Source organism: Neopsephotus bourkii, unplaced genomic scaffold (assembly GCF_033783945.1).
Source record: "Neopsephotus bourkii isolate Nb327-2 ecotype Australia unplaced genomic scaffold, CSIRO-AGI_Nbou_v1 NB_234, whole genome shotgun sequence".
NCBI lineage: Eukaryota > Metazoa > Chordata > Aves > Psittaciformes > Psittacidae > Neopsephotus > Neopsephotus bourkii.
The window spans coordinates 19,110,155-19,136,156 of NW_026900744.1; the positions used below are offsets into that span (position 1 = coordinate 19,110,155).

The 26,002-nt window shown below is 42.7% G+C and overlaps 3 protein-coding genes across 6 annotated transcripts in view; 1 reads left to right on the forward strand and 2 right to left on the reverse strand.

Moving 5' to 3' along the window:
• The window catches only part of CUNH1orf21 (chromosome unknown C1orf21 homolog), a 124,613-nt gene extending 116,523 nt beyond the window's left edge, over positions 1 to 8,090 (forward strand). For all 3 annotated transcript variants that reach the window (XM_061345721.1, XM_061345722.1, XM_061345723.1), the window contains one exon: positions 7,324 to 8,090. In XM_061345721.1, the coding sequence (XP_061201705.1) occupies positions 7,324 to 7,362 (39 nt within the window). In that variant the 3' untranslated portion in view covers positions 7,363 to 8,090. The remainder of the gene's footprint in view (positions 1 to 7,323) is intronic.
• Positions 1 to 26,002, reverse strand: part of TRMT1L (tRNA methyltransferase 1 like) — a 331,995-nt gene that overhangs the window by 140,635 nt on the left and 165,358 nt on the right. The window lies entirely within an intron of this gene.
• Positions 13,735 to 26,002, reverse strand: part of EDEM3 (ER degradation enhancing alpha-mannosidase like protein 3) — a 34,822-nt gene continuing 22,554 nt past the window's right edge. Inside the window, exons 14-21 of one of the 2 annotated variants that reach the window (XM_061345712.1) lie at positions 25,446 to 25,611; positions 22,319 to 22,473; positions 21,409 to 21,562; positions 20,697 to 20,891; positions 19,769 to 19,934; positions 19,103 to 19,288; positions 18,198 to 18,245; positions 13,735 to 17,561 (exon numbers count right to left, since the gene is read on the reverse strand). In XM_061345712.1, the coding sequence (XP_061201696.1) occupies positions 17,155 to 17,561; positions 18,198 to 18,245; positions 19,103 to 19,288; positions 19,769 to 19,934; positions 20,697 to 20,891; positions 21,409 to 21,562; positions 22,319 to 22,473; positions 25,446 to 25,611 (1,477 nt within the window). In that variant the 3' untranslated portion in view covers positions 13,735 to 17,154. The remainder of the gene's footprint in view (positions 17,562 to 18,197; positions 18,246 to 19,102; positions 19,289 to 19,768; positions 19,935 to 20,696; positions 20,892 to 21,408; positions 21,563 to 22,318; positions 22,474 to 25,445; positions 25,612 to 26,002) is intronic. The other variant, XM_061345713.1, reaches the window with a different exon arrangement.

Here is a 26,002-nt window from a genome sequence, read left to right on the forward strand (position 1 = left end):
CCTTCTCTCCCTGGGCAAGTCTGCCAGCCACACAAAAGGCTTTTGAAGTAGGAGGGCCTCTGCATTCCCGCAGCATGGAGTTTTGTTGATTAGCCTGTCACCCGCAACAATGGGGGAAAGGGCTTTTCCTGTGATTTCTTTTTTCTCCATTTTGGGGGGGTTTGGGGTTCTTTGTGGGTTTGGGTTTTTTTTGTTGTTGGTTTTTTGTTTTTTTTTTTTGGTTGGTTGGTTTTGGATTGGGTTTGTGTTTTTTTTTCCTCTAAAAGGGTATCACCAGCTGTGAAGCATGCCCTGGTAGATGCAGCAAGAGGAGAGAGCAGGGGAATGAGCTTTTCTGGTTTGGGAACAAGCAGCAGGAAAGGAGCATAAGGCTTTTTTTTAAACTACTTTAAGTTCACACACTTAGAATCACAGAATCATAGAATAGTTAGGGTTGGAAAGGACCTTAAGATCATCAAGTTCCAACCCCCCTGTCATGGGCAGGGACTCCTCGCTCTAAACCATATCACCCAAGGTCTCATCCAACCTGCCCTTGAACACTGCCAGGGATGGAGCATTCACAACCTCCTTGGGCAACCTATTCCAGTGCCTCACCACCCTAACAGGAAAGAATTTCCTCCTTAGATTCAATCTAAACTTCCCCTGTTTAAGTTTTAACCCATTACCCCTTGTCCTATCACTACAGTCCCTAATGAGGAGTCCATCCCCAGCATCTCTACAGGCCCCCTTCAGATACTGGAAGGCTGCTATGAGGTCTCCATGCAGCCTTCTCTTCTCCAGGCTGAACAGCCCCAACTTTCTCAGCCTATCTTCATATGGGAAGTGCTCCAGTCCCCTGATCATCCTCGTGGCCCTCCTCCGGACTTGTTCCAACAGTTCCATGTCCTTTTACGTTGAGGACACCAGAACTGCACACAATACTCCAAGTGAGGTCTCACAAGAGCAGAGCAGAGGGACAGAATCACCTCCTTCGACCTGCTGGTCACGCTCCTTCTGATGCAGCCCAGGATACGGTTGGCTTTCTGGGTTGCAAGCGCACCCTGCAGCCAGCTCATGTTCATTTTCTCATTGACCAGCACCCCCAAGTCCTTCTCTGCAGGGCTGCTCTGAATCTCTTCTCTGCCCAGCCTGTAGCTGTGCCTGGGATTGCTCCGACCCAGGTGTAGGACCTTGCACTTGGCATGGTTAAACTTCATGTGGTTGGCATCAGCCCACCTCACAAGCGTGTCAAGGTCCCTCAACTTGTGTGAATGTCTTTCTGTGAACATCTACAAAAGTTGAAAGTTGGATTTTGAAACTGCAGGGGAGGAAGAGAGGATTTTTGGGATTTACCTGGACTTGGATGCGTATGTTCCTGCTCTCATCTTCCTTGGTACAGTTCATTTACACTCCCAATCATTAAAACTTACTTAAGAGCCTATGCTATTAAGGGCTATTAAAGGATGACCCATGCATTTTTGTTATTTGCTGCATGCTCCGTGCCTGTAGCTCCTCTGCATTCAGGAGCCTGCTCCCCTGGGCAGCAGGGCACAGGGTTTGTCTGGCAGTCCTGCACCCTCATTTTCCATCTATGATTCTGCTCTGTTTGGGGGGTTGTCACTTACTTTCTCTGGTTTCTTCTTTCTCTTCCTAACACACATCTGCTCCCCCAGAAAACCCCACAGGGCACTTTGTTCCTTCACTGATCTTTCTGAGGAACACTCCTCTTGTATTACTGATAAAAATTTAATTAAGGAGTAAGTTTAGACAAAAGGGAGAATTCTAATTTTTTGGGCTTCTTTGTAGTATAGTTTCTTCCATTCATGCTCTTTTTAGGAGGATAAATACCCACTGCTGTAAATACCCATTGCTATGTATTTACTCAAGGAGATCTCACTTATCATGAGCCCTTCTTCAAGAAGGTGCTAAAGCATCTGTTAGCTTTCTGCTCATGAGCAGTCATGAGCTGCTCCAGGGCTTAAGTACTGTTTCCCTTGTCTTTAAAGGCAAGTTATGTGCTTAATCCTGCTGAACTGGGTCAAGACACTTTAGGCCTTGTCAGGCTGAGACCCACGTTTGTTGTCTGTGCTGGGATTAAATACTGGGCACATATTGGTGTAGGCCTTTGCAGTGTAGCCAGGGCAGTGGTTGTAGGACAGTTGGGATGGGTGCAGGACTGTATGCAAGCTGGTTTTTTGCTGTCACAGCTGATCCCCACCCCTGACAAGCTAAACTTGCCAGACCAGGGTGGTCCCACAGGTTGTCTTGCATCTGACTACTGAGAGGATGGATGTGGTTCTTCTTTCTCCAGGTAAAGAAAAGCAACATCCTCTTAACTTGCTGTAAATCCCAAGCGAAAGCAGAACCCCCAATTTTGTATGCAAGCTGCTAGCCTGCTGTGCCTTTGCCGCTACACGATTCTTGGTGTGTAACGAATGGATTCCTTCCCCTGCCTCACAGCGTGCTCCTCCACATGGCTCCGTGGTGGAGAGGGGAAGGGGATGCGAAGCCTTCAGCCTGCTGCTGAGTGGCTCCAGGAGCCTGTTTTGGTCCCCTGCTCCCTCAACACATCCTCCCCTTCCCACCAGCTGGTGCTCTGGCAGGACTGCCCCTTCTGAAGGACATGCTAGTGCAAACCCTCCCTGCAGAGCTGCACAGCGGGCTGGGGCTGCAGCGGGCTCCTCACCTTGCCATCAGGTGTCACCACAGCTTGGCCATCAAATGAGCCAGTGGGGTCGGGGTTGTGGGTCCGTGCCGGCTGCAGGTGGGAGAGGCTGTGTGTCACACTGCAGGAAGCGGTGGGAGGTGTTCTGGTGTTTGTGGCAGCTCTTACCCTCCTCCCTGTCTCCCCTGTGCCCACTGCTGCCCATGTGCGCTATTGGGAAGGAGCAGGCTGGCGGGAAGGTTGGTGTGGTGGCAGCTCCCTGCCCACCAGAGACTGAGGTCCATGGCTCCAAGGCCATCCTTGAGACACCAACATGGCTCCATCCCCGCTGGTGTGAAGATGGAAATAAAGTGTCTGGCAGCAGCAGCCTGGCTCTCAGCAGCCTACAGGCAGTGGGTGAGAGGTGGTATTTCCACACGCTGGCAAGGACTTCTTCAGCATGTTGCTTTTTAAGCAGTTTCTTGGCAACCTGTTGAGGAGCAATGCACTTGGTTGCCAGAGAGCAAACCCAGAAGAGGAATGGCAGGAAGAATGGGCAAGGAAAAGTCCAGGACAGCTTTCTTCCATGTTTTGCGTCTGTTTGAGCCTTTAGTATCACTGATGGCCACTGGTGTGGAGCATTCTGGGGTCTCTCTCTTGAGTGGGAGCCTGGGCATCCAGGCAAATTAATCTCCTGGAAGTGTCCTGAGCCTCAGTCATCATTTGCTATGGGTGGCTTTCACAGCCCTTGAAGCATGCTGGACAAAGCCTTCATCACCACCACAGGTTAGTCTCATGGTTTTCTCTGAATGTATTGTGGTCCCTGGCATAGAAGAAAACGATGCACTTGGGCTTCTCTGCAAAGTATTTTGGCATTCCTTCTGAGTCTGATATCTTACTTGAGAAAAATGTCTGATTTTCCTTTCTGGGTCAGGGGTTGCTGAACTGAAAGCAGAGCTGTGTCGTGGTTTAAACCCTGCTGGCAAGTCAGCCATGCAGTCTACGGCACTCCCCCACACACCCCCTTTCTTCCCTTCCCCCCACGCCCCGCTCCCAGAGGGATGGGGACGAGAATCAAAAGAATGTAACTCCCACCAGCTGAGATAGTAACAGTTTAGTAACGAAGGTATAACACAAATCACTACTGCTGCCACCAATAATAGTAATGAGAAAGGAAATAACAAGGGAAGAGAATATGAAACCACTCCCCAAAACAAGCCCAACTGAGCAGAGAGTGCCCTTCTGGGTAACTCCCAGTTACCTCCTGCGCAGGATGTGCTGTGGTATGGAATACCTCTTTGGTCAGTTTGGGTCAGGTGTCCTGTCTCTGCTTCCTCCCAGCTTCTCTTCCTCCCTGGCAGAGCATGAGACTTACAAAGTCCTTGGCCAGACCAAACATTTGAGCAGTAACTAAATACATCGGTATTTAGTATTTCAGCGCTGATCCCAGGCTGAAAGTCAAAAACACAGCACTGCACCAGCTACTAAGAAAGAGGAAAAATGACTGCTACTGCTGAACCCAGGATAGTATCCACCCCTTATTCCATACCATTCACGTCATGCTCAGATCCCACATTTTCAATATACCATCGCTCTCACATATATATACGTCCACATACGCAGACAGAGAGAAAGAGATCATTTCTTAGTGCATGGACCAATCCCTATAAAGCTGCTGAGTCCATTTATTCCATGATGTCAGGTTCCATCTCTTGTAACAGTCTTTCAGAGCAGGAGAGGCTGTGTGCAGTGTTCACACTTGTGAATAACCTGGACAATAGTGTCCATTGCTAAGTCCACCCCTCGATCATGAGTCCATCTCTATGTTGCATCTCTGCCCTGCTGACCTGAAGTGCCATGGGCCCACCAGGCCCAAAATTATTCGCCCTCCCCTCCAGCAGTTACTGCAGCTTGTTGCTGGGAACTCCATACAGCTGTCTTCCATCTCTGATGCTTCCAGAGCACTGGAGGGGCCCAGTGAACTAGATACTCACCCATACTGTCCCACATGCCCTGCCACTCATGACTGTCCAGCCTTGGGGAAAACCTCTTGGTCCTCCCGTATCATCGTCTAACCCCAGACAAGACCCAAACCCGACTCTGCTTAACTTTTGAGATCAGACAAAATGGTGGTGGGTAAAACACACTCTGTATGTGTGCCAACATGCTGATCCCCATCACAATCAGCAGGCAGGTCCCAAGGGTACCCAAAGGCCATTTAAAACCTTCAGAACTCTCAAGCGATGCTGCTGTACTTGTCACTGGGACTGGTGTAGCTGCTGTGCTTGCTGGCTCTCCCACCACCAGCTTCTCTTTTTCTGAGTCCAGATCTTCCTCCTCTGCCTTGCTGGGAAATGCTGCGGGGCCTCCTGCATCCTCCACTTCTCCCAGGTGCCTGCGGCTGGACCCAGCTGAGGCTCCCAAAGGTGGCATCTTGCTCTCCACATCCTCCTGGGGCTTGGGCTCATGGGGCTCAGAGGCTGGCTGCTGAGGGATGCTCTCAGCCACCGCAGAGCTCAGCTCCTCCACTGCCTTCTCCCGCTGCTCGGCAGCCGCCTCCTCCCGCTCCTCAACTGCCCCGATCTCCTCCACCAGCAGCTGCTTCCCCCCTCCTCTGGCCCTGCTCCCGCCGCCGCTTGGTGCCTGGGGCCGCTCTCCCGAGCCACTTCAGCCACCACCAGCTCCCGGGGCCGGTCCCCCTCGGCTTCCCAGAGCCTCACGCAGACGGAGGCAAGGGTGAGGGCCAGGACAGTGAGGAGCAGCCGGATGGCCAGGTACCAGTCCACGGCCACGTCCGTCCCACCCTGCTGCTGGAGCCCACCCATATTACAAGTCATTGCCATCAAGTACAGTGAGACAGGAACCTTAGCCCAAGCCCCACACTTGATAAACACTAACACAGCAAATACCGGCTCTAAGTAAGTTACAACATTCTGAAACTCTGAGATCAGAAGCAACAACTTTGGCAGCCAATAAATCAGCATTGTGATGAGTGACTATTAATCCGAAACAATTAATGCTTATCACAAACACAGTTAGACATACCCCGGTCAGATCTGTCGTTATCTCAACCCTTGGTGCCCCACATTGGGCGCCAAAAAGAGCTGTCATGGTTTAAACCCTGTCAGCAAGTCAGCCACGCAGTCTACAGCCCCCCGGCTCCTTTCTTCCCTTTGCCCCCACCCTGCTCTCAGAGGGATGGGGAGGAGAATCAGAAAGAATGCAACTCCCACCGGCTGAGATAAGAACAGTCCAGTAACTAAGGTATAACACAAACCACTACTGCTGCCACCAATAGTAATAATGGTAAGGGAAATAACAAGGGAAGAAAATATGATGCCACCTGCCGAACCAAGCCCGACTGAGCAGAGAGTGCCTTTCTGGGTAACTCCCAGTTACATCCTGGGTATGACATGCTGCGGTATGGAATGCCCCTTTGGTCAGTTTGGGTCAGGTGTCCTGTCTCTGCTTCCTCCCAGCTTCCCCTCCTCCCTGGCAGAGCATGAGACTGAGAAAGTCCTTGGCCAGACCAAACATTTGAGCAGTAACTAAAAGTAGTGGTGTTATCAGCGCTGTTCCCAGGCTGAAAGTCAAAAACACAGCACTGCACCAGCTACTGAGAAGGAGAAAAAAAATGACTGCTACTGCTGAACCCAGGACAAGCTGATCCCCACACCTCTTTCTAGACCAGTCAGTGAGAGGCTTGACTGTTGGGCAGCTGGGTACCCCACCTTGACTGAGTGGAGCTTCACCCATTTTACTGCTGCTCAGTTGGTCTCTCCTGCTTACAGGGTGTTGTCAGGCTTTTACACATTATTGCAGGGGTGAGATCTGTGCTTCTCCTTTTCTTCTTTGCCAGCCTTTTGCTCAGGTACTTGGATTTTCCATGCAACCACTTGGGATACACTTGGCACATAGGAACAATGGAAATAGTCCAGAGGCTGAGATTTTTGGTACTGCATTTGAGGCACTTCTTTTACACAGGCTACCTTGGGTGGCTTGTGTATTGAAAAGCTCAGCTCCAGCTGTTTCTGTATAGAGAAACAGGGACAGTGGGTCCTGTCAGGTTCTATTCTTGCCACTTTGCAAGAAAACAGCTAGTAATGGATGGGACATACCTTCTCCAGACCTTTCTGCGGGTGTTACCTAGATAGGTGCTGCTGCAAGTCTTGTGTTTGGATGGGATAGAAGGCATAACATGACTAAGAAGTCTGTGTTTAGTGAAGCTTAGCCTTTCTGCTCTTACCTTCAACCCTTGATGAGGTTATCAGATGAGGTATTCCTATTCACAGCAGCTGAGCTCTGTTGTTCATAGGATTGTGTGCTTCATTGCTTTTGCCTCCGAGATTATGGTTTCGCAATGGATCTCTAGGGTTGTGTCCATGAAGATGTATCTTTACGTAAAATAGTTTTGTAAATCAGTTTGGACTCGCCCTGGAATTCAGTAGAGGGGGTGAAATTTATGAGATTAATAGTGACAGAAAGGGAAGGGTCTCCTATCCTCATTCCATGCAGACCTTCCAGAGATGGTTGGAGGAGTTGTGCAAACTCTCTTCCCTATTTTTAGGATTTCTACCCAGCTCTGAACTTAAAATCTCGTAAGTTCAGAGAACTGATATGCATTATTAGTGAGTGCTCCCTTGATTTATGTTATTCCTGTCTTCAAGTAGTCATTTAAAATTTGGCTTTTCTCCTTACAGGGTCGTGATTATTGTTCAGAAGAGGAGGATGTCACATAGTGCCAATTCTGCCGCTCACACCAGGAATACTACTGTGTAAATAGATTACAACCCAGTCAAGACCTTTTGGAAGTCTTCTAGAGTGAACAGCACTACATAACAGAAGAAGATAATTTCCACATTATATGCTCCATTCAGTTACAGTGTTTCTTAATGAACAGATGAGGAATATTGTTAAGAACTCGTAAGGAACTGTTTTTGTTGCTGCTAGTTAAAACTTGTTGCAACTTCTCACTTTTTTCTGTGTCCAGATACGCAGCAAATCCTTAAAGTTAATCCAAAAGACGTTGTTGATTTTATTGAGGCTTCTGGCCTGTTTTCTATCAGATGAGGTAGTGTTATACAAAGCTTCCATAAGTGAACATTCAAGCATCTAAGAAACACCCTTAAGCTGTCTGTCAGTCCGCATTCAGGCCGGAGTGCTTATTAATGGTGGTGATGGCAAGCTTTGGAGATGGGATGTTTTTTGCCATGGCAGGCCTTGTTTCTCTACTGAGAAGAAGTTGAGAAACTATTATCCATTAAAAGCATGTTATCACTGAAATACTAGAAGTGATGCAGGAGCAGGAATTTGTATTTTAAGAGGAAAAAGAGTTTTGTTTAATAGGTATCTTAATCAAGGACTAAGCTTGCAGTATTGGCTTTGCTGAGCACGAATGGGAGTGTGATCACAATCATTTTGAATCTCTTTTTTTCTAAGAAAATAAACATTTTACTGTTTTTATGTATTCTTGTCTTTTACCATTCCTACAATACAATTTAAGAGTCTGGGGACAAGGAAGGCAAAACCAACCCTCTGCACTGGTGAGTCTGTGGATTTAATCTCCTAAAGCAGCCCTGCCAACTAGGGGTATCTGTTGTGTATCATGTAGAGTTTATTTTTCCATATTATATGGAGAGGATAATGCCTTCTCAAAAGCAGATGTAATATTTTTAAGAAATGCTGTCATGAGTAAAAGGAAAAAAAAAAGAAGGGGAAAAAAATACAGCTTTTGCATTTATTATTTGAGATCGTTACTTGTGCTGATACTTTTCCTGATTTGACACCATGTAAGAGCCAGGTTTGCATTGCATTCCATGGAGAATGCTTTGTCAGGACACAGGTTTCTGTATTATATTGATTTCATTGTTCTAAATTGCGTGATGTATGTGGGATAGACCATGAGATTCCATTAATAGCACCTTTTGCTGAAGTGGCTGACCCGTGAGTGGGGCACTCACCCCAAAGCCCTTTAACACTGGCCATTTTTCACTGGACCTTGTGAAAAATCAGAGCTCTTGAAAGGGTTTTAAGTCCCTCAGAAATCACCTGTGACTTCTGAAAATCTCTAAAACATTAGGGACGTTCTTGACTAACGAGATTTCCTCCAATGCTCACTCCAAGTAGGGTTGGACGGTCTGCACCAGCAGATTTTGTTCCCTATCGCTGCTGTGGCATACCTAGAATATGTTCCCCCCCCCCGAAAAAGTGCTTGTGCTTCCTTCCCTGAACTGGATTTTCGTTTGGCTTTCAAGGCAGTGGGTGAGAGAGTGGGGTAGGGAGGACACACCAGAGGGAACTTAATTCAAGCAGGACTGGATGTGAACACCTTCAGCAAGAGCAGCTTCCCCAGCAGCATTTGTGAGGCTGCAGCATCAAGCCCTCTTCTTAAGGTAGGAGCTATTTCTGAGTGCTGCAAACTGCTTAGTCTCTTACTGACTCAGTCTCCTGTTAACCTTGGTTTGAGTCGAGTGGCTGCTGTATCGCAGATCTGGGACAACTCAAGCACTACCTGGCTTCAGCAGCTTTCCATGCAAAAAATTGAGTGCAGAGTTTACTATGTGCATCTTTATCCTGTTCATGGTCAGAAATTGCCAGCCACTTCTAATGCTCCTAAATTCTCACCACATTTTGGCAGCTGCTTTGGACAATGCAGCAAGTCCCAAGAATCGATGGAGATGAGATCTCACTGACTTACCTACTCCCATCACATCATCCTTCTTAGGGCTGTTGGCACCTCTCAGTGCTACAGAGCCATTTGATCTGTTATGAATTCTTCAAGGGGTAGTTCTGTCCTCGTGCATATGACTTTTTCCATAATTTATGGCAGCTCTCAAGCAGGTAGCTGTGCTAAGGGGAGTCAGGAGACTGCGCTTTTCAATTATTTAAACACTTTAATTAATAAAGAGCCCTGGGGCTTGAGCCCACAAATCCTGCTCTCAGAAGTGCTTTACAAAGCTTTCACAAGCAATACAAGAGTGATGGAATTGGGTCTGTCCTTTTGAAACGTGGTTCATTTTCTACCTGCTGAATGTGCTGTATGGACATTTCCCTATACAAACCCTGTGTTACAGGTACATCTTTCAGTACACCAGCCTCCTTTTGCATGGAGTTTCTTTCAACTTGCCATTAGTTTTAATATATTTGTTTTCTTGCCGATGATGATGGCATCAAAGGAATGGGCTATAGTGGAAGCTTTGTGAGAGAGGAAAAGCAATTCCCATCTTAACCTGTGCACTTAATGTGACCAGCAGCAAGTGCTTTAGTCTTCTGCATAAATTATAACCTCACTGTTGGACCTTTAGATGACAGTATCTGTGAGTGCCTGGGTAGTCTGTCCTGCTGCTGGTTGTGGAGGCATGAGGATGGGCAGAAGGGTTGGAGGGTGTCCATACCTGTCTTTGGAGTTCATGTGCTCCAGGACTGCCACCAGGCTGGTGGGAGTGGGGCGAGGATGAAAGACTTCTATTTGTTCTACCCTTCTGCAAGAAATGGGAAAAGAACTAGGTGGGGGTGAATGGTGGGATGTTCCTATTTATATCAAGTCAGCAAAATCTTGGCCATGGCACATCTTGCTGCCATCCACATGGTGGGTTTTAAGATGTTTCTCTAATTATTCCTCCTAATCTCTGTTTGGACTTACCTTTTAAAAATACACCTGGGCTGATGGAATGAGGATCCACTTCAACTTCCCATCAAAGACTTGTGCCTGCCGGTGTTTTATTTGCCTGGTACAAATAGATGCTGCCGCACACAGGTATTACAGTATCAAGAGTGCAGAGCAGCCTGTAAACCATATAATCAGATGGAGAGGATGGATGGGTAAACTGATGTAACTGAGAAACCAGTCTGCAGCCCTTCGGCAAATACCCTTGAAAAGTTTTATCAAAGCAGCCAGTTAATTATGTGACTACTACTGCTGTTTCCTGATTACCATGAACCCTCCTCTGATACTGGACTTCAGCATCACAACACATCCAAACCTTCCTTTGCTTTCAGTCAGAGTTGGGTTTTTTTAATTATATCTCTGCTGGGACCCGAAGACCCAGCTCCGCCTCCTACCCTGCCTCAACCTCTTTGCAGCTGTGGATGGGCCACACAGAACCCAGGGTGACTTCCTGCGCCTCTCCATCCCTTTCTGCGCAGCAGGAGGAGCAGTGCTTTCCAAATCCTGGCTGCACAGAGGAAATCTTCAACCCACGAGCACCTTCATCCCATCATTCACAAAAAAACAGGAAAACAGAACATTTTATGGGAAAAGCACCCTTTTTCATAAAGGTTTGCCTGCATTGTGGAAACTGACACTACTTGAATGCAGCAGTTCTGTGTGGCACTGGTGCCAGGATGGTGTGGAGGACCCCACCAATGACTTTCACCCTAATTACTGAAAAGCTGCTTGAAGGCAGCCCCAGGGTGGGGTGAGCTCCAGGCTTGAGGTGTATCTTAATCAGGCAGTTGTTTCCTGATCTATCCTCCAGCTGTCACACAGCAAAAGAAGTGTGTGATTTCTTTCCTCTCAGAATGACTCGCTTCCTCCCTGCTGTTCTGCCATCCCACGTGGTTTCTGTTTAAATCACAAAACTGAGCTTCTATTTCAAGCTTTGCTAATAAGGGCAGCCTCACCTGAATGGGCCTGGTAGCAGGAGGCGCTGACCTGGATGGGTGTGTGCCCAGCGTGTGATGCAGGGCTGGAGTGTGGAACTGTGCATGCCTAGAACTGGAGCAGCGAGCATCCTCCATCACTGCAGACTTTCTCCCTCCCCCCCACCAAGCCTTCAAGGTGTGAGCTGAATAGAAAATTCTTCTCCCTGTATACACACATATACATATAAAAGTATATATATATATAAATTAAATCTTGAGACAAAAAGTTCTCAAGTGCAATTGCTGTGAGAAACTAGAAAGCTACATATGGGAACTGAGCAATATTCTTGGTGTTCTGGCATTCTGCTTTAGTGTCTATTAATAATCCCCCGGAGTGAGTCATATGGAGATGCATTTATTCACTGAGTCGGAGAGAGCTGCTGCCCAAAATAGCAGCTATGTAATTTTTTATGATGCTGTAATGCCAGTGTGGTGAAGATTGACATCATTTAACAGAGATGCTCTCTGCTTGGCAATCAGATAACCCGTGTTCAAGCCTGAAGATAAACGTGGAGGGCCACGTGCTCAGTTACATAAGAGCCATGAGAGCCAGCCCATGTTGGAAATGCCTTTTTGGCCTTTCCTGCACATCTTGTGCCTTTTTTTTATTTTCCTTACACCTTTCTAAGCTGCCTTTGCTAAGGATCTTAAACCAGAGTGTGAGGAGCATTTGGCCAGAGGAGGGATGGGAAAGCAGCTTTTGCTGTGAAGGGAGGATCACGCACATTCTTAATGATCACATTTACTCTATTACCAACCTGCTGCCCACAAGGAGAAGAGGTACGAGAGATCCTCAAATGCATCAAATTCAGTACAGCCAGCTCTGAATTGCTCATTCATTTCTTCTCACCCATGTTGCCACTTCACCAGCTCCGCCTGTTCCTGCACAACCCTCTGAGCACCCCCTTGGCAGGGGCTTATGCCCCAAACTCGGGGAGTCCTTCCTAGCACAGTGATCACAGCCTATGGCACCGTGAGGCTGATGGCAGCACCCAGCAATGGGTGTGCAGGCAGAGAAACACCCGGGTAAGGTTTGTGGTGGTTTTTTGTTAAGGGTGAAATCGGGTTTCTGTATTTGTTCCCATTCTCTGCCCTGCACTGCTGCTATCAGGTCTGTCCTGGTGTCACAGCCAGTGGGGTGCCTGAGCCCTCCCACTGGTGCTCCACAAAAGCTGTGCAAGTACCACCGAGTACTGCACGTTGTTTTGCACAATCTTGGCTTAAATGCCCCTGGCCAAGAGACCAACCTCGGTGCCAGGCCAACCTGCTGCACCCTCCACCAAAGGATTAATAAAGATGAACTCGCCCATGCTGGGGCTTAATAGCTTGGTTGGAACCTTCTCAGGCAAATAGTGGCTTCTAGGGACCATTGCAGTTGGAAACATCTATCAACATTACCTTTTTATGTAGCACTTCCAAATAAAACCGGAGTCCTGCCACAGCAGCTTTGCACTGACACAAATGACGGGATGAGCAACTGCTGAGGCTGAATTTTTGTCACAGCTGCTGAAGATCCAGCTTTGAGTGACCTAACTAGAAAGTGGAAATGCGAAAATTGAGTCACAGACCATCGATACAACCATTGGTATAAGGTAATTACCAAGATAGATAGTTTTTATCAGAGGTGTGACATACCAATGCCTTACTTACCCTTCAATGCACCTGTGCGAATATCCCTGAAGAGTAAGAATGTATGGAATGTGTCCAGACTGGAAAATAAATAACTAAATATTCCTGATTCCTTGTTATAAAAGAAATATAAAGAGGAGCAGGGATGGGGGCACACCCAGCTATTGATTTTGCAAAATATTTTTGCCTTTTCAGAGGCCATCTGCAATGGGATGGTGGCTCCTGGTTTTATTCAAACATCTGGGCATCAAGGCCAGCAAGGTCATGAAGAATATGGAACAATAAAGCCAGATCCTTCAAGGACTTTTCGAGCGAGGTGTCCCTGCCCATGGCAGGGGGGTTGGAACTTGATGATCTTAAGGTCCTTTCCAACCCTAACTATTCTATGATTCTATGATTCTATGACTGTGGAAGGGTATTGCAAAGAGAAAACACCGATTCCTTTAAGAGTTTTTATCTTTCCATATATATTTTTATATATATATGTGCGTGTGTGTGTTTATGTATGTACATAAAGTAATGCTGTTTGCTGAGGGTTTGCTCAAAAATGTCTCCAGTTAGTCCAGCAGAGACAAGAGAGACAACGTTGCTGCTCTTCATGGCTCTGCTTCAACCTCCTCCCAAGACCCTCTCCACCATCCACAAGGAATCAGCAGCCAGGAGGGCAACAGGTTAAACGGGGCTCTGGTTTCCTTTGGTGCCTGCCCCAGAGGACCTCATTAAGGTTGCTAATACAGACAGACATGGAGTACCGGTGTGACTACCAAAGGTCTTACTAAGAATGAAGGCAAACACGGGTGGTTGGATAATTCAGAAATTAGCATCAGTTTAGCAGAGCCTGACCAGAATATTTACATTTTATTAAATCTTTACAATCAGCAATTATAATCAAGTACACAATTATGTACACAGATTATATACATTTTAGCCCAGACTTTTACATCACAGTACATAGTTGCCCTTAGAAATATTGTATACACTTATCACCAGACAGTGAAACCCAACAATAGTGTTACAGCACCCGTTATTAGACATCTTTCATAAGAAAATATAAGGCTGTAAATTGGGCTGGCTAAAAAAAAAAATAAATCTTATAAAATCTGAACATACAATATTTCATTCACAGAATGGTTTTGGTTTTTTCTATGTTCTGACTGATGCCTTTTGCATAAGATGTCCTGTTTTTAACCTCTCAACATACACTTTGCCATGCCTATGACTGCGCCTTCAGCTACTCTGGCAGGAGGAGGAGAACAAAAGCTGGGCTCATTTTGAAATTTCATTAAGAAACAATACATGTAAACAATTTAGAAGATTCACTAAGATGAAATTAATTGGCTGATCTGAGTTACATGTCATGGAGTAAGTGCTAGTTCCAGCTGTAATTCCTGAATTCGTCAGTGTTAAATACCATACAAATAAATGTACAAAACTATCCAAAGAAAGAGGCGATTACTGATTAACAATGTACAACCGATATTCCACATGGAGGGAGCAGGCTTCTAAAAATCTGGGAAGAACACTTACTCCCCTCTCTAAAAGGTGTTTTTTTTGATAAATACATTCTTTTCACTTTTTAAGATGACAGTGACAGAAAATTGAATTATTTCCCAAATGATATGGAAAGGTTGAACTAAAACCCATTGCATAGTTCATCACGAACTACGAACTTAAAATAACCTGAATAAAACTATCCCCCACCCCTCCCCAATTTACTCCTCTTTCCCTACCGGTCAACCACACCTGATTCAGTTCTGTAAACAAAGCTGTGTCTCTCATGACGGTTTCAAAAGTAAAGTAGGAAAACTGAAACAGCAAAAAAAAAAAAACAAACCCCAAAAGGAAGGAGGCAACAGTTATCTGAGGTAGGCCACCACCAAAATGATGCTTCAAATCCAAACAGAGCTCTGGGATCGTTCAAAATCCCGTAAAAGGAGAGCTATTGTCTGCTGCTTTAGCAATAGATGTAGAAAAAGCAGTTAAATCAAAATGAGCTGGTGATGGCAAATAAAGTTAATCTTTTAGTAAAATTTTACATCTACACCTAAATTTTCTGCAAGTAAAAAAGAAGAAAACCTTTAGTTGCTATATTGACAGTCTTAACAGAATGATCACAGGGCCTCTATAGCTATAAAAATAATTCTATTTCCACCAAAAGAGCTAACAAGTATGAAGATGTAGTCTATGTTGAAAAGCACGGGAACAAAAATGCTCCTTTTGTGGCACTGTACACTGACAGATCAAAGGAATTACCAGAGTGAAAACATTTGATCTGCACCTGATGGTTCTGAGCCTGCAGCTGACTGCACTTGGCCACGTCACTTTGAGCCTGGGCGCTGCTGGGGAACACAGCACCACTGGGGCTTAAAGTAACAAAGGACACTTAAAAAGGCTCCCACGATCAAGTGCCTGACATAAAGAAACTCACGTAACAAAAAAACTTATACAAAAAAAAATCTCAACTGAAAAACCACAGCTGCTTCAAGCTTACTCATTCAGACCAAACCTCCATACAGTTATTTGTGCAAAAGAATTATAACTACATTTAAAAGCTAATTTATTTAAAAGGACACTTACTCACTATTCTGCTACTGCTTCATTTCCTCCTCAAAATTACCTCCTACTCTAGTGATTTAATATTACCGTTCAGTTTATGGATAATATTCCGACTGACTGTCATGCTGTCAAAAGGTGCCTGTGCATTTTGATACTCTTGAAAGCAACTGACATTAAGTATACATGTATACAACATCTGCCTGGGATCTCTCCATTCACACTGTACAGGAGTATACATAAATACATACAGTATGGCTGTACTAATTAACAGTTGCATATTCAGCACTCATAATTTCACCAGCTAAATGAAAGGTGCAATTCAGGATGGGGATTTTTTTTTTATTCCATGTAACAATGAATATAAACCTTTTTTTTTAGCCTGGTGCAGCATATAGGCAGTGTTAATTCACTCTTTCATATAAAACAATTCTTTGAAACACAAGTCACTAAAAGCAGTTTATATAAATCAAGTTAATTGGGTTTTGGCAGTTTCTTTGGACACAGTCAAAACATCTCTCAGTTGTTTAAACATCCCCCTTTTTAATTAAATATTTTTTTTCATAATAGGGATAGCAAACTAGGACTCACACTTACCTGTAATAAACCCTAATAAACCCCCAAAGCTCAGAGTAATACACCAGTCATCCTTGCAGTTCACACCACTATACTTTGAACTATGGACCCAACAGCCAAAATTGTTGCCTTTCACTACCGGTACTGGCCTCATTGCCTTAAGTATCACAAGTATAGAAGCTGCATATAAAAACAATGACAACAAAGTCAAGCTGTAAGAAGTCAAACTTGTAGAAAAAGGAAGATTATGTTATAGTTTATCTAGTTCTGTTTAGTGTCCTTTCAGAGGATATTGCCAGTTTAAATTCATATTTCAGGGCAGATTGAGTTTTTCCAACCTGGGAGGCCAAAGGAAATACCTGTAACTCATCGTCTTCTCTTGTCCACTTTACCTTAACCTCAAACTTAAAGCACTGGGAACACCTTTATCTGGTACACACCAAGGCTGTCTTAGTTTCCCTGATGAAACCTGCTTACAATGTATACTCTACCCTACCTTTGGGTTATACAGTTTCTTTAGTCAAAAGCAGAACACTCAGATGTTGTGACAGTCCTTCAAAGTAATGGAAGGGGTGATGAGCAACACTACCATGTCCCAGTATGATATGTCAGGACAAAAATCAAACTGCTTCTAGCTGTGTCCTAAAGATACAACAATTGGAAACAATTTGACCTGTTGCTATCAATGAAGGCTTTCAACTCAGTGGTGATCAGTGAAACTGCACCTTCACTCCAACCAGAACAGTGGCTGAACTACTGCTTTCACATGCTCTCACCGATAACCGTTATGTAGTATGTTAACCCCATTGTGTTCAACTGCTTTCCAGAGACCAAGGGAGTGTGACCTCTCAGAGCCTGGAACGCAGAAATCGGGCTAATTCCCTGAATGAGCCTCCTGGGTTACAGCACCATGCAGTGGAGCCAGACAAATGCTTCAATTGCACATTCCCATTTTTAAACAGGAAAAATTAAAACAAAGAGTGTGTGCTGGATTTCTATGGTATTTTCCAGGTGAAACCTGGTTGCTCGTCACAATACTGAATATGTTTTCTAGTTCTCAGATACCAGGGCCTCACTTCTACCCAAAGAGTTCTCCATTTGTTTACTAACAAATAAGTTATTATTACAAGTCATAGCTCATCCTTTTCCATCATTTCAAATGCTTCTATATCTTCATTCCAGTCTGCTAATATGGATTCCATAGGCTGGACTTTATTATCCCAGTTAACTTTGGAATTTGACTCTGTTTCGGTCTTCTGTTCCTGAGGCTGGTTATCTCCTTGCGTACATGTTGGCTCTGGAGCACTAGCCTCATCAGGTTCACGGACATAGGAATCCTGATTTGAAATGGAAACACTGTCACTGTCTGCATTAGCAGGAGCTAAAGATTCTGGGTCAATAACATCAGAACTTTCTTCTTCTTCAGGCTCCTCGCTGACTTCACCAACATCCTGAAATGCTGAAGTACCTTCTTCTGAATTCTGTTTATGCGAATCATTTTCAGACAATTTCTGGTCCATATTCTCCATTTCCAAGTCTTTGAGAGGGGGAAAGAAAAAAAGAAATGTTGGGGGGGGGGGGAAGATACGGAGGCAGATTTTAGTATGTATTTTAAAAGTCAGGTCATTTCCCTTGGCCTTATGTCCTCAAGGAAGTGCAGACTTACCTCTGATACGAAAACATTATTAAGGAACACATTTTAGAGGGGGAGGGGAGGGAAGACATTTAAACACATTTTAAATGAGGGCAAACAATATAGTGAGATCAGTTTTGGTTCCTCAGACTTGAATACTGACTTCCAGGTAAGTGCTAGTTACCATCGTTCAGTCTTAAGTAAATACCCACTACATGCACACTGAGCACCAATTTTAAACCACTCCCAGATTCAACAGGCTCTCTCACATCTAAGCAAGCACGAGTTAAGACAGTGCTTCATGAGTTTACTGAACTGTGAACTAGAGAGCCCCAAAGATGAATCCTCCCTCATCACATCCCCACTAAAATGAAGTAACATACGTATCTCAACTACCTATTTAGCTTTACAACAGCCATCCAATTTAACCATGCAGATTTCTCTGGAGTTTGAAGCTTATACCTAGTGTACAGGACACTAATATTTCAAGACTTCTAGGGAGTTTAACGGCATACACCACTTTTAACATGGGATACTTACTGCTATCAATAATGTAGTTTGGAATCATTTTACCTTTAAAGATTGTTGCTGGGATACCAAATGGAAGCACAAAGAGGGAGAAGAAGAAGTAGACATGAATTACAAATTCTCAAATGCAGAGCTATCTTTCGTATTTAGTATTTTGTTAGAGCAGCTTAACCATAGTTAGGAAGAATTTGTAAGCAGCTATGAAGAAACACCACTAGCTTTCAGCATATCACCTCTGCAAATGTGCAGAAAATAAACACTCCCATTAGTTTACTAGAGATACTTGTTCTTACACGCTCTGCTTGGACAAAGCAGCACTACAAGGAAGGCTTACAGAAGGAAAACCTAGAATTTTCTGCCACATGCAAACATTTTAATTAGGAATATATTAGCTTGTCATTTTCTTGCATTATACAAGAAAAACTGCAAAACATCTGAGGTCAGTGGCCTTATTTCTCATGATAACCACTTCTCCTTAGTTAGGCAAAACAGTTTTAACAGTTGCCTCTTTCCTTGTGAATACCAAGAATGCCACTGGGAAGCTTGATAAGACAGGCATTTACAATGTAGGGCACTAAAACCACTTATGCTATTCCTGATACTACTTCAAAGCAGACTGTGGCAAAAAGGGTTCAAAAGAAATAAAAAAGGCTGTATTTTCTCATCAGTCAAACTGACATTTAACTTATGAACAGCATTTCTGGATGTTAACGTTAACTTGATGGGACAGTGGATAATGGAATGTCTCAGATAATGGCTTTCTTATGGAAAAACTGATACCAATGTCAACAGAAAACTACAGCTATCAAATAAGGTGTCTGTACCTTTGAGTAGCAGTAGAAATCACTATTGTACATTTCACATTGTGCCATGATAGAGATGGAAGCTAAATTTGTAAAAATAACCTCTGATTTTACCTCTGTCTTTTGCTTTATCAGAAAGGAGCACCTCCACAGCCTCATACTCTCGGATAGCATCCAGTATAATGTTTCCTTCCTTGTTGAATAGGAAGAGCATGGGAATTGTGATATCATCTGTATTCTTTCCATCACCAGCCATTTGAAAGAGAGGAGCTGTATCACTGCTGCTTCCCTCATTGTCATCTAGCCAGATGCACACAAAAGGAAAAGCAAGCAAACATCCTGTTAGATAAACAGACTACAACTCTGAACTTCAGCACTTTTGAGCAACTTTCTACTGTGCAGTCAGTTAAGAGGATCCCACACATAAAATGGTACATTGGTTGTAAAATGCAAAAAGCCAGCTTGTGTACTTGTTTTCCGTAACATCTTTTGTATCTCAAGTCTTTCTCAGCAGTTAGCAGACAGCACTATTTCAACACACAGTGATCCTTAAAGTAATAACTTAATCTGCAAAAGCAGTGACAATTACCCATCCCAATTTGTTTCACTAGGCTTTTTGTGCAAAACCAGACAAAGCCAAAAACATTTCTTCATCTTCTGAAAGCATGATTTCTGTGCATCTCAAAGAGTTTAACAGCTTCTTGTCAGCTTTCCAGTACCTTCAAATATGTAAAATACAGATTACATCTACACAAATTAAGAACTCAAAATGTTATTTACCAATAACAATGCCTCCTATAGCTCCAGCTTTTTGAATGTTTCGTGCCTTTTCAGCAAACATACACTGGCCTCTTTGCATCAGAGCAATTTTCTCTTTCACTGCCTCAGGATTAGTGATCTCTGAGCATCCATTATATGGCTTAATGGTTGCAACAAATCCTCTTGTCTGTTTGGAAAAACAAAAGCAAAGAGAGGATAAGAACACTAGGTTCAGGCTTGCAAAAGATCCCTAAACATTTTCTTCAATTAATCTTATGTATTTCATGTTGTTTTCTGTCAGTGCAGGCAGTCTTTACCATGAAGCTGGAGTTCTAAGAAGCAAAGTGACCAAGTGAAAACCTAACTCTTATACAGTGTATTTTTTTCTACACCTGTGAACCGCTGCCTCTGGAAAATGTTCTTCTGTGAACTGCTAGTCTGGAGCTTCTCTCTGGGGCTGCATCTTGCCTAGCCAAAGTCACCAGGTTCTCCTACAGTTTCCAGTAAGGACCATTGTCTCTGTGATATTTTCTTCTCCCATCTAGGTACAGCCTTTTATAAATGCTTGCATAAAAATAGCCTCCTCTAAAAAGGTTTCTGCAAATTCATGGCTGACATGGTAGGAAAACCTCCCGTTAAATTAACATCTCTTAAAATATGCACTGCAGATTATACAATTTTTTTTCAAAAAAATCATACTCTGTATGTGTATTAAATCCTAAATCATGACCAGTGACTCAGGAACAGAGCACCAGCCACAGACTGATAAGCCACTCATCTAAGACTATCACTGCTGTCATTCTGTCATTCCTGTGCCCTGTCATTTTAATTCCTAATTAATTGGTCATCCTCCAGCTGGCCATCCTGAAATAGTACTGTAAAATTTAGCCTTATGCAATAAGGAAAGTAACAGAAAGCTAGAAACAGATTACATACACATTTTACATACCCCTGTTTTGTGTTTGGATAAGTCCATCCCAAATTGTGCTGGTCCAGCAGTCAAGACCACCCGACCAAAGAATGGATGGGAAACAATTTGAACAGCACGAGGAGGTAGCTGTTGCTCTTTCTGTTGCTGACTTGAGAGTTCAATCATTTCCTGCATGAACCGTAAGCCATCTTCTGCATCAAGTGAACTTGCTGCCTGAGTAGTAAAAAAGAAAAAAAAACAACACACAAACCAAAAAAACCCACTTTCTTCTTAAATATTCAAGAAACTTTGAATTGGAATTACATTTGCTTGGACAAGTGCTAAGAAGATTTTAAAACACAGAGTGGAAGCTCACTGGCACTTGCTCGTCATTTCAAATACAGAAGTTAACCTTTTACTGTGTCCACCACCCAGAAGACTAAAACCATACAAATGTATAGACCTCCTAAACAAATGGAAACACCCCACATTGAAAGCTAGGGCTTTCAGGTAAGATGTTGTTAGGTACATCACTTTGACATGAACAGCCCCCATCTAATGTAATGGAGGATTAGTTAAAAGTGCTGCTTAGGCAAAACATTAACAAGCATCAGCCTGCCAAATATATTTGCATATCCAGCTCATGTGCCTTCTTCCACAGTCTGGATGTCCCTCCTGAACCTCTAAGTCAGAAATCATTGCTAGTAGGATTTTACTGAAAGTGTTCAAAAAAAGTACCATTGGGCCTTACTTGCACTGCATGCTGTACTAATTGTACTCTTCCATCTTTAAGATGAATCAAACTGACTCCCATCTTCTTCAGTATCTCCAAGTGTTCAGGATTACTGGCCATGAAATCTCGGGCTCTCAATGGTGGTTTTGGTCCACTTCCCAAACTCTCTTCCCTGCCAAAAGATATTAGAGGTCAAATCTTTAAAAAGCAGATTATTCTTGAAACCTAACTTCCACATTATTCCCGCCACAAATTGGAATTTCTTGGAATAACACTGAGTACAAGCTTCACTATAATGCAACTTCTCGGTCAAACTATCTTTTTTAAAAGTTGTTAATTCTATCAGTAATCTTATAGTGCAAAAAAACACAGCAGTGTTGATAAAATTAATACATTTCTAAATAGCCTGCATTACTAAGACTGACTAAACCCAGTTTTCCTTACAGAGTTGCTAGTCAGTTTTACTTAAGTATAAATATCAAAGAGCTGGTTAGATAGATAAAACTTCCGCAGCTATAACAGACTGTCCTAAATTCTTTGAAATAGATGAAGTAATATGGTAATATGATTTGCTTACTACAAAGAAGAGTTGCAGAACTGTTCAAGAGTCTATAGACATTAATTTTAAAAATCAGAAATACATACTTCCTTTAATACCTGGTCTACAACTACCACTTGCAGTATATGGCTCATTCAGCATCTTTTACTTGAAAGACTTGCTAATTCCTGCTCAAAATTAACTAAGTCTTGATGATGCTGCCAGAGAAAACGTAACTGATTTTTCCTACAGCTAGGCTATACACTCTGAAAGGACTACAAACTTGAGCAGAGCAAGCTCCAATACAGCTCGAATTTCTCTGTCCATGCTTAACATACCCTGTTCCACATACTCCTATGCTACCAAAAAACCAGAAAATATTCATCTTACGCTCTGGAAATACCCCTAGGACAGCTCTTATCCACCACATTTTTCAAAGGTTCACGAATACTTTGAGCAAACATAGGGTCATTTGGGAAAAGAATCTGGGTGTTTGGACAGGTCCAGTCAAAGTTGCTGTCATCCAGCTCTGTGTATTCTGTAGTCTGAAATGAAAGATACAGATCACCTATTAAAACTGCTGTTTACATTTTTATACAAAGAACAATCAACAGCCAGACCTACCCTTAAGTAATCTCTCTACTCAGGACATACAGCAACTGAATGCAATAAATATTCTACAAGCACACAGATTCCAGGAATGAAGAATACATCACTCTTCTGTGCCACACACTGCACTAGCAAGGGGTAACCAGTGCACTATAATCCCTTTCTAGAGATACAGAAATGTAACACCCATTCTAATTTGTAACTTACCAAACTTGTATCCACAATTTCTAGAATTTTCCTGCAGAAACAGCTAATCCTCTACTAGCAAACAGTACTTCTAAAGCCCACTCCTAACATGAAAGGAAGGAAACTATGAAAGGAAGTAGTTATAATTACATTGATACCACCTTTATCAGAGTGGATCAGCTTCAGGCCTTAGGTCTTTCTTGATTCATACTGAATGTCACATCTTTTCATGTGAGCAAAACATTCTCCTCCTCAGGAGCCATACTGACTTGGTAGTCTGAATGGGCAAGGATGAATCACACAGAATCCCAAGGGTTGGAAGGGACCTCAGAAGATCATCTAGTCCAACCCCCGATCTATATATAATTCAAACAATCTATTTTCAGAAAAGATGACAGAGCTAGCATTTGCACAGATCACTGTTTTGTAACATGTAAAACCACGTGGAACATGTACAGTGATTTGGAGCCACATTTAACCTCTTCTTAGTTTTGCAAATAACTGATTGGATAACTGGCAAGTTAAATTTCTCACCTACAAAAGTTAATGTAGTATTTATGTATTGAAAAAAAAACACACCCCACTGTTCGCAATGCACTAGCTAATTAAGAATCAAGTATTTAAAGGCTCCCTTAAAAACAAGGCCTAAAAGGCTATTAGTTTACTGGAACAAACAGTTTAAAGTACCTATGCTTTTAGTGTGACAAAGGGTAGTCACATCACTTAAGAAAGAAGGTCTTGCAAGCACAATTGTAAACATCAGCATAGTAAGACATGACGTTTCCTGTTTATGAGCATAAATACAAATAGGATGTTGGGCTGATACTACAACTATGTCACAGTTTGGTTTAATAGCACTGTGTTTATATAAAAAATAATTTATGCATTCCATTTTTTCTTATCATTTTTTCCCCATCAGATAAATTCCATAAAAGATTAACACACTTATCTTCACAGCCTTTAAGCCATTTAATGCATCTTGTTGACACTCTTTTCAATGGATCTTACTTATATTCTGAACATTAGCAGCTTTGACCTAAAAGAGCTTAAGAAGACTGCATCTGAACAATTTACATGGACCTTTTGGAGAAAGTCCAGAGGAGGCCATGAAGATGATCAGAGGGCTGCCCACCTCTCCTATGAAGACAGGCGGAGAGAGTTGGGGTTGTTCAGCCTGGAGAAGCGAACACTCCAGGAACACCTTCTAGCAGCCTTCCAGTACATAGAGTGGCTGACAAGAAAGCTGGAGAGGGACTATTTACAAAGGCATGTACTGACAGGACAAGGGAAAATGGCTTTAGATTATACTGGAAATGGATTTAGATGAGGTATTAAGAAGGAATTCTTTACTCTGAAGGTGGTGAGACCCTAGAAAACAAGTTGCCCTGAAAAGTTGTGGATGCCCCATCTCTGGAAGCGTGTAAGGCCAGGTTGCATGAGGCTTTGTGCAACATGGTCTAGTGAAAGGTGTCCTTGTCTGTGTCAAGAGGGTGGAACTAGACGACTTTTAAGGCCCCTTCGAACCCAAACCATTCTATGATTCTATGAATTTACTCTATCCTCTTTATTGGCCATCTATTAGCATCAGCTGTGGGAATCCTGTCTGCCTCAAAAGTATCAACTTTTCATGTTAGCAACAAAAGTTATATAAAATGTTCCTTCAGACCCTTCAGAGAACTTCTTGCATAGCTTAAAAAAGTCTCCATTTCCAAAACTAAAAGACAAAAGATAATAAAATCCTCAAAGAAAGAACACTTCAGTGAGGGTGCAGGATCTCCATCATCAAGAACATGAAAAAGCCAACCCCATGACCCATTAAATGTATTACCAATGTTGGACACTAAGTGCAAGTAATTAAAAATGGTTCACTGTCTAATGCTAGAGTCCATAAAACAGAGTGCGACCTACTCATTTCTCTGGGACACATGGCTTGACATACAGCATGAGCATGTCCCCTGATCCAGGTATTACTGTAAAACTCTCAGTAAAGGGCAAAAATAAAGGTACACTAACATAAGAAAATTTATGTCCCTGATACCCTAGACACCTCTCTCTTTGCTTTCTCATTATTTCTTTTGCTTGCCAGAAGTATTACTGCCTTAAAAATAAATAGCGTCACCTCATTTGAACACACAAAACCCCCAAGTATTTATGATGCTTCAAAGGACAGTTGTATTACTACAGGTTATTTTGGAAGGTTAAGTAATTTATAAACCAATAAATGTCCTCAGATTTACACAATAGATGGCTACTGCATGGACTAAACTAATTAAATAGTCCAAAGCTGCAGCTGTCAAACTAACTTTCTAGCGGGCTCAAAAAACCTTTCAAAATTTGCCAAGGACTCATGTAGTAAAATAAAGGACAAAAGTTTAGGCACAGTGTTACAAATGTTTTAGAGAAAAAAAAAGATGGATATAAAAACATCACAGTGCGTTCTTTTCAAATCCATACAGAGATAGGGAATGATTTTCTTTTTAAAAACTGCTAATTTTCCACGGCATTTTTTCAAGATTCAGTTGTGCTGAGCCCAGTCACAGAAACATCATTCATATTGATGTGGCTGGCACTGTTAATATGATGAAATTGTTCATATTAAATGAAGTGTTACAACTAATGTATTTCTTGAAACTATGATTTTTTCTGATTTTTCTTCCATTTCCTCTCATAAAAAAAGGAACTGCTCCGAAGCACTATGAAAACTGATTAACCTATTACTTACAGTATTTTTTTTAGCAATGGTTTGATTTGTAGTAGAAAGCCAAAGTGGTAATAGATGAGCTTCTGTAGTGAAGATATAATCTTCAATGTCGAAAATCATGTCTTCCTTATCAGCAAACAGCAGGTAAAGATATTTAAACATCTCGGCCAGAAAGAAAGAATCCATTCTATGGAAAAAAGTGGATGTCCTTTAGGAAGATGCCCTTTTTTCTACAACATCACCAAAACAAATACTTATATTGCTCCACCTCTGAAGACTTAATGACTACTATTGTTGAACTTCATTCCATCAGCATTCCTTTCACTTGGAAGAAACCATGTTTGTAAGGCAATGATTCAGCATAATCATTACAAAGCAGCATTACTGAAAAATAAAAACCTCTATATTTGTAGTATCTTTTTGGAAAATAATTAATTGCTCTGAGACAAATGAAGCATTATTAAGCTAAAAATATTCTTGTGTAACAAACTAAAACTATTGAAATAGTTTACAGACTATGACAAATGCATAATTTAAATGCATAATCAAACTGAAGACAGACAGCTACCCAACAGTCA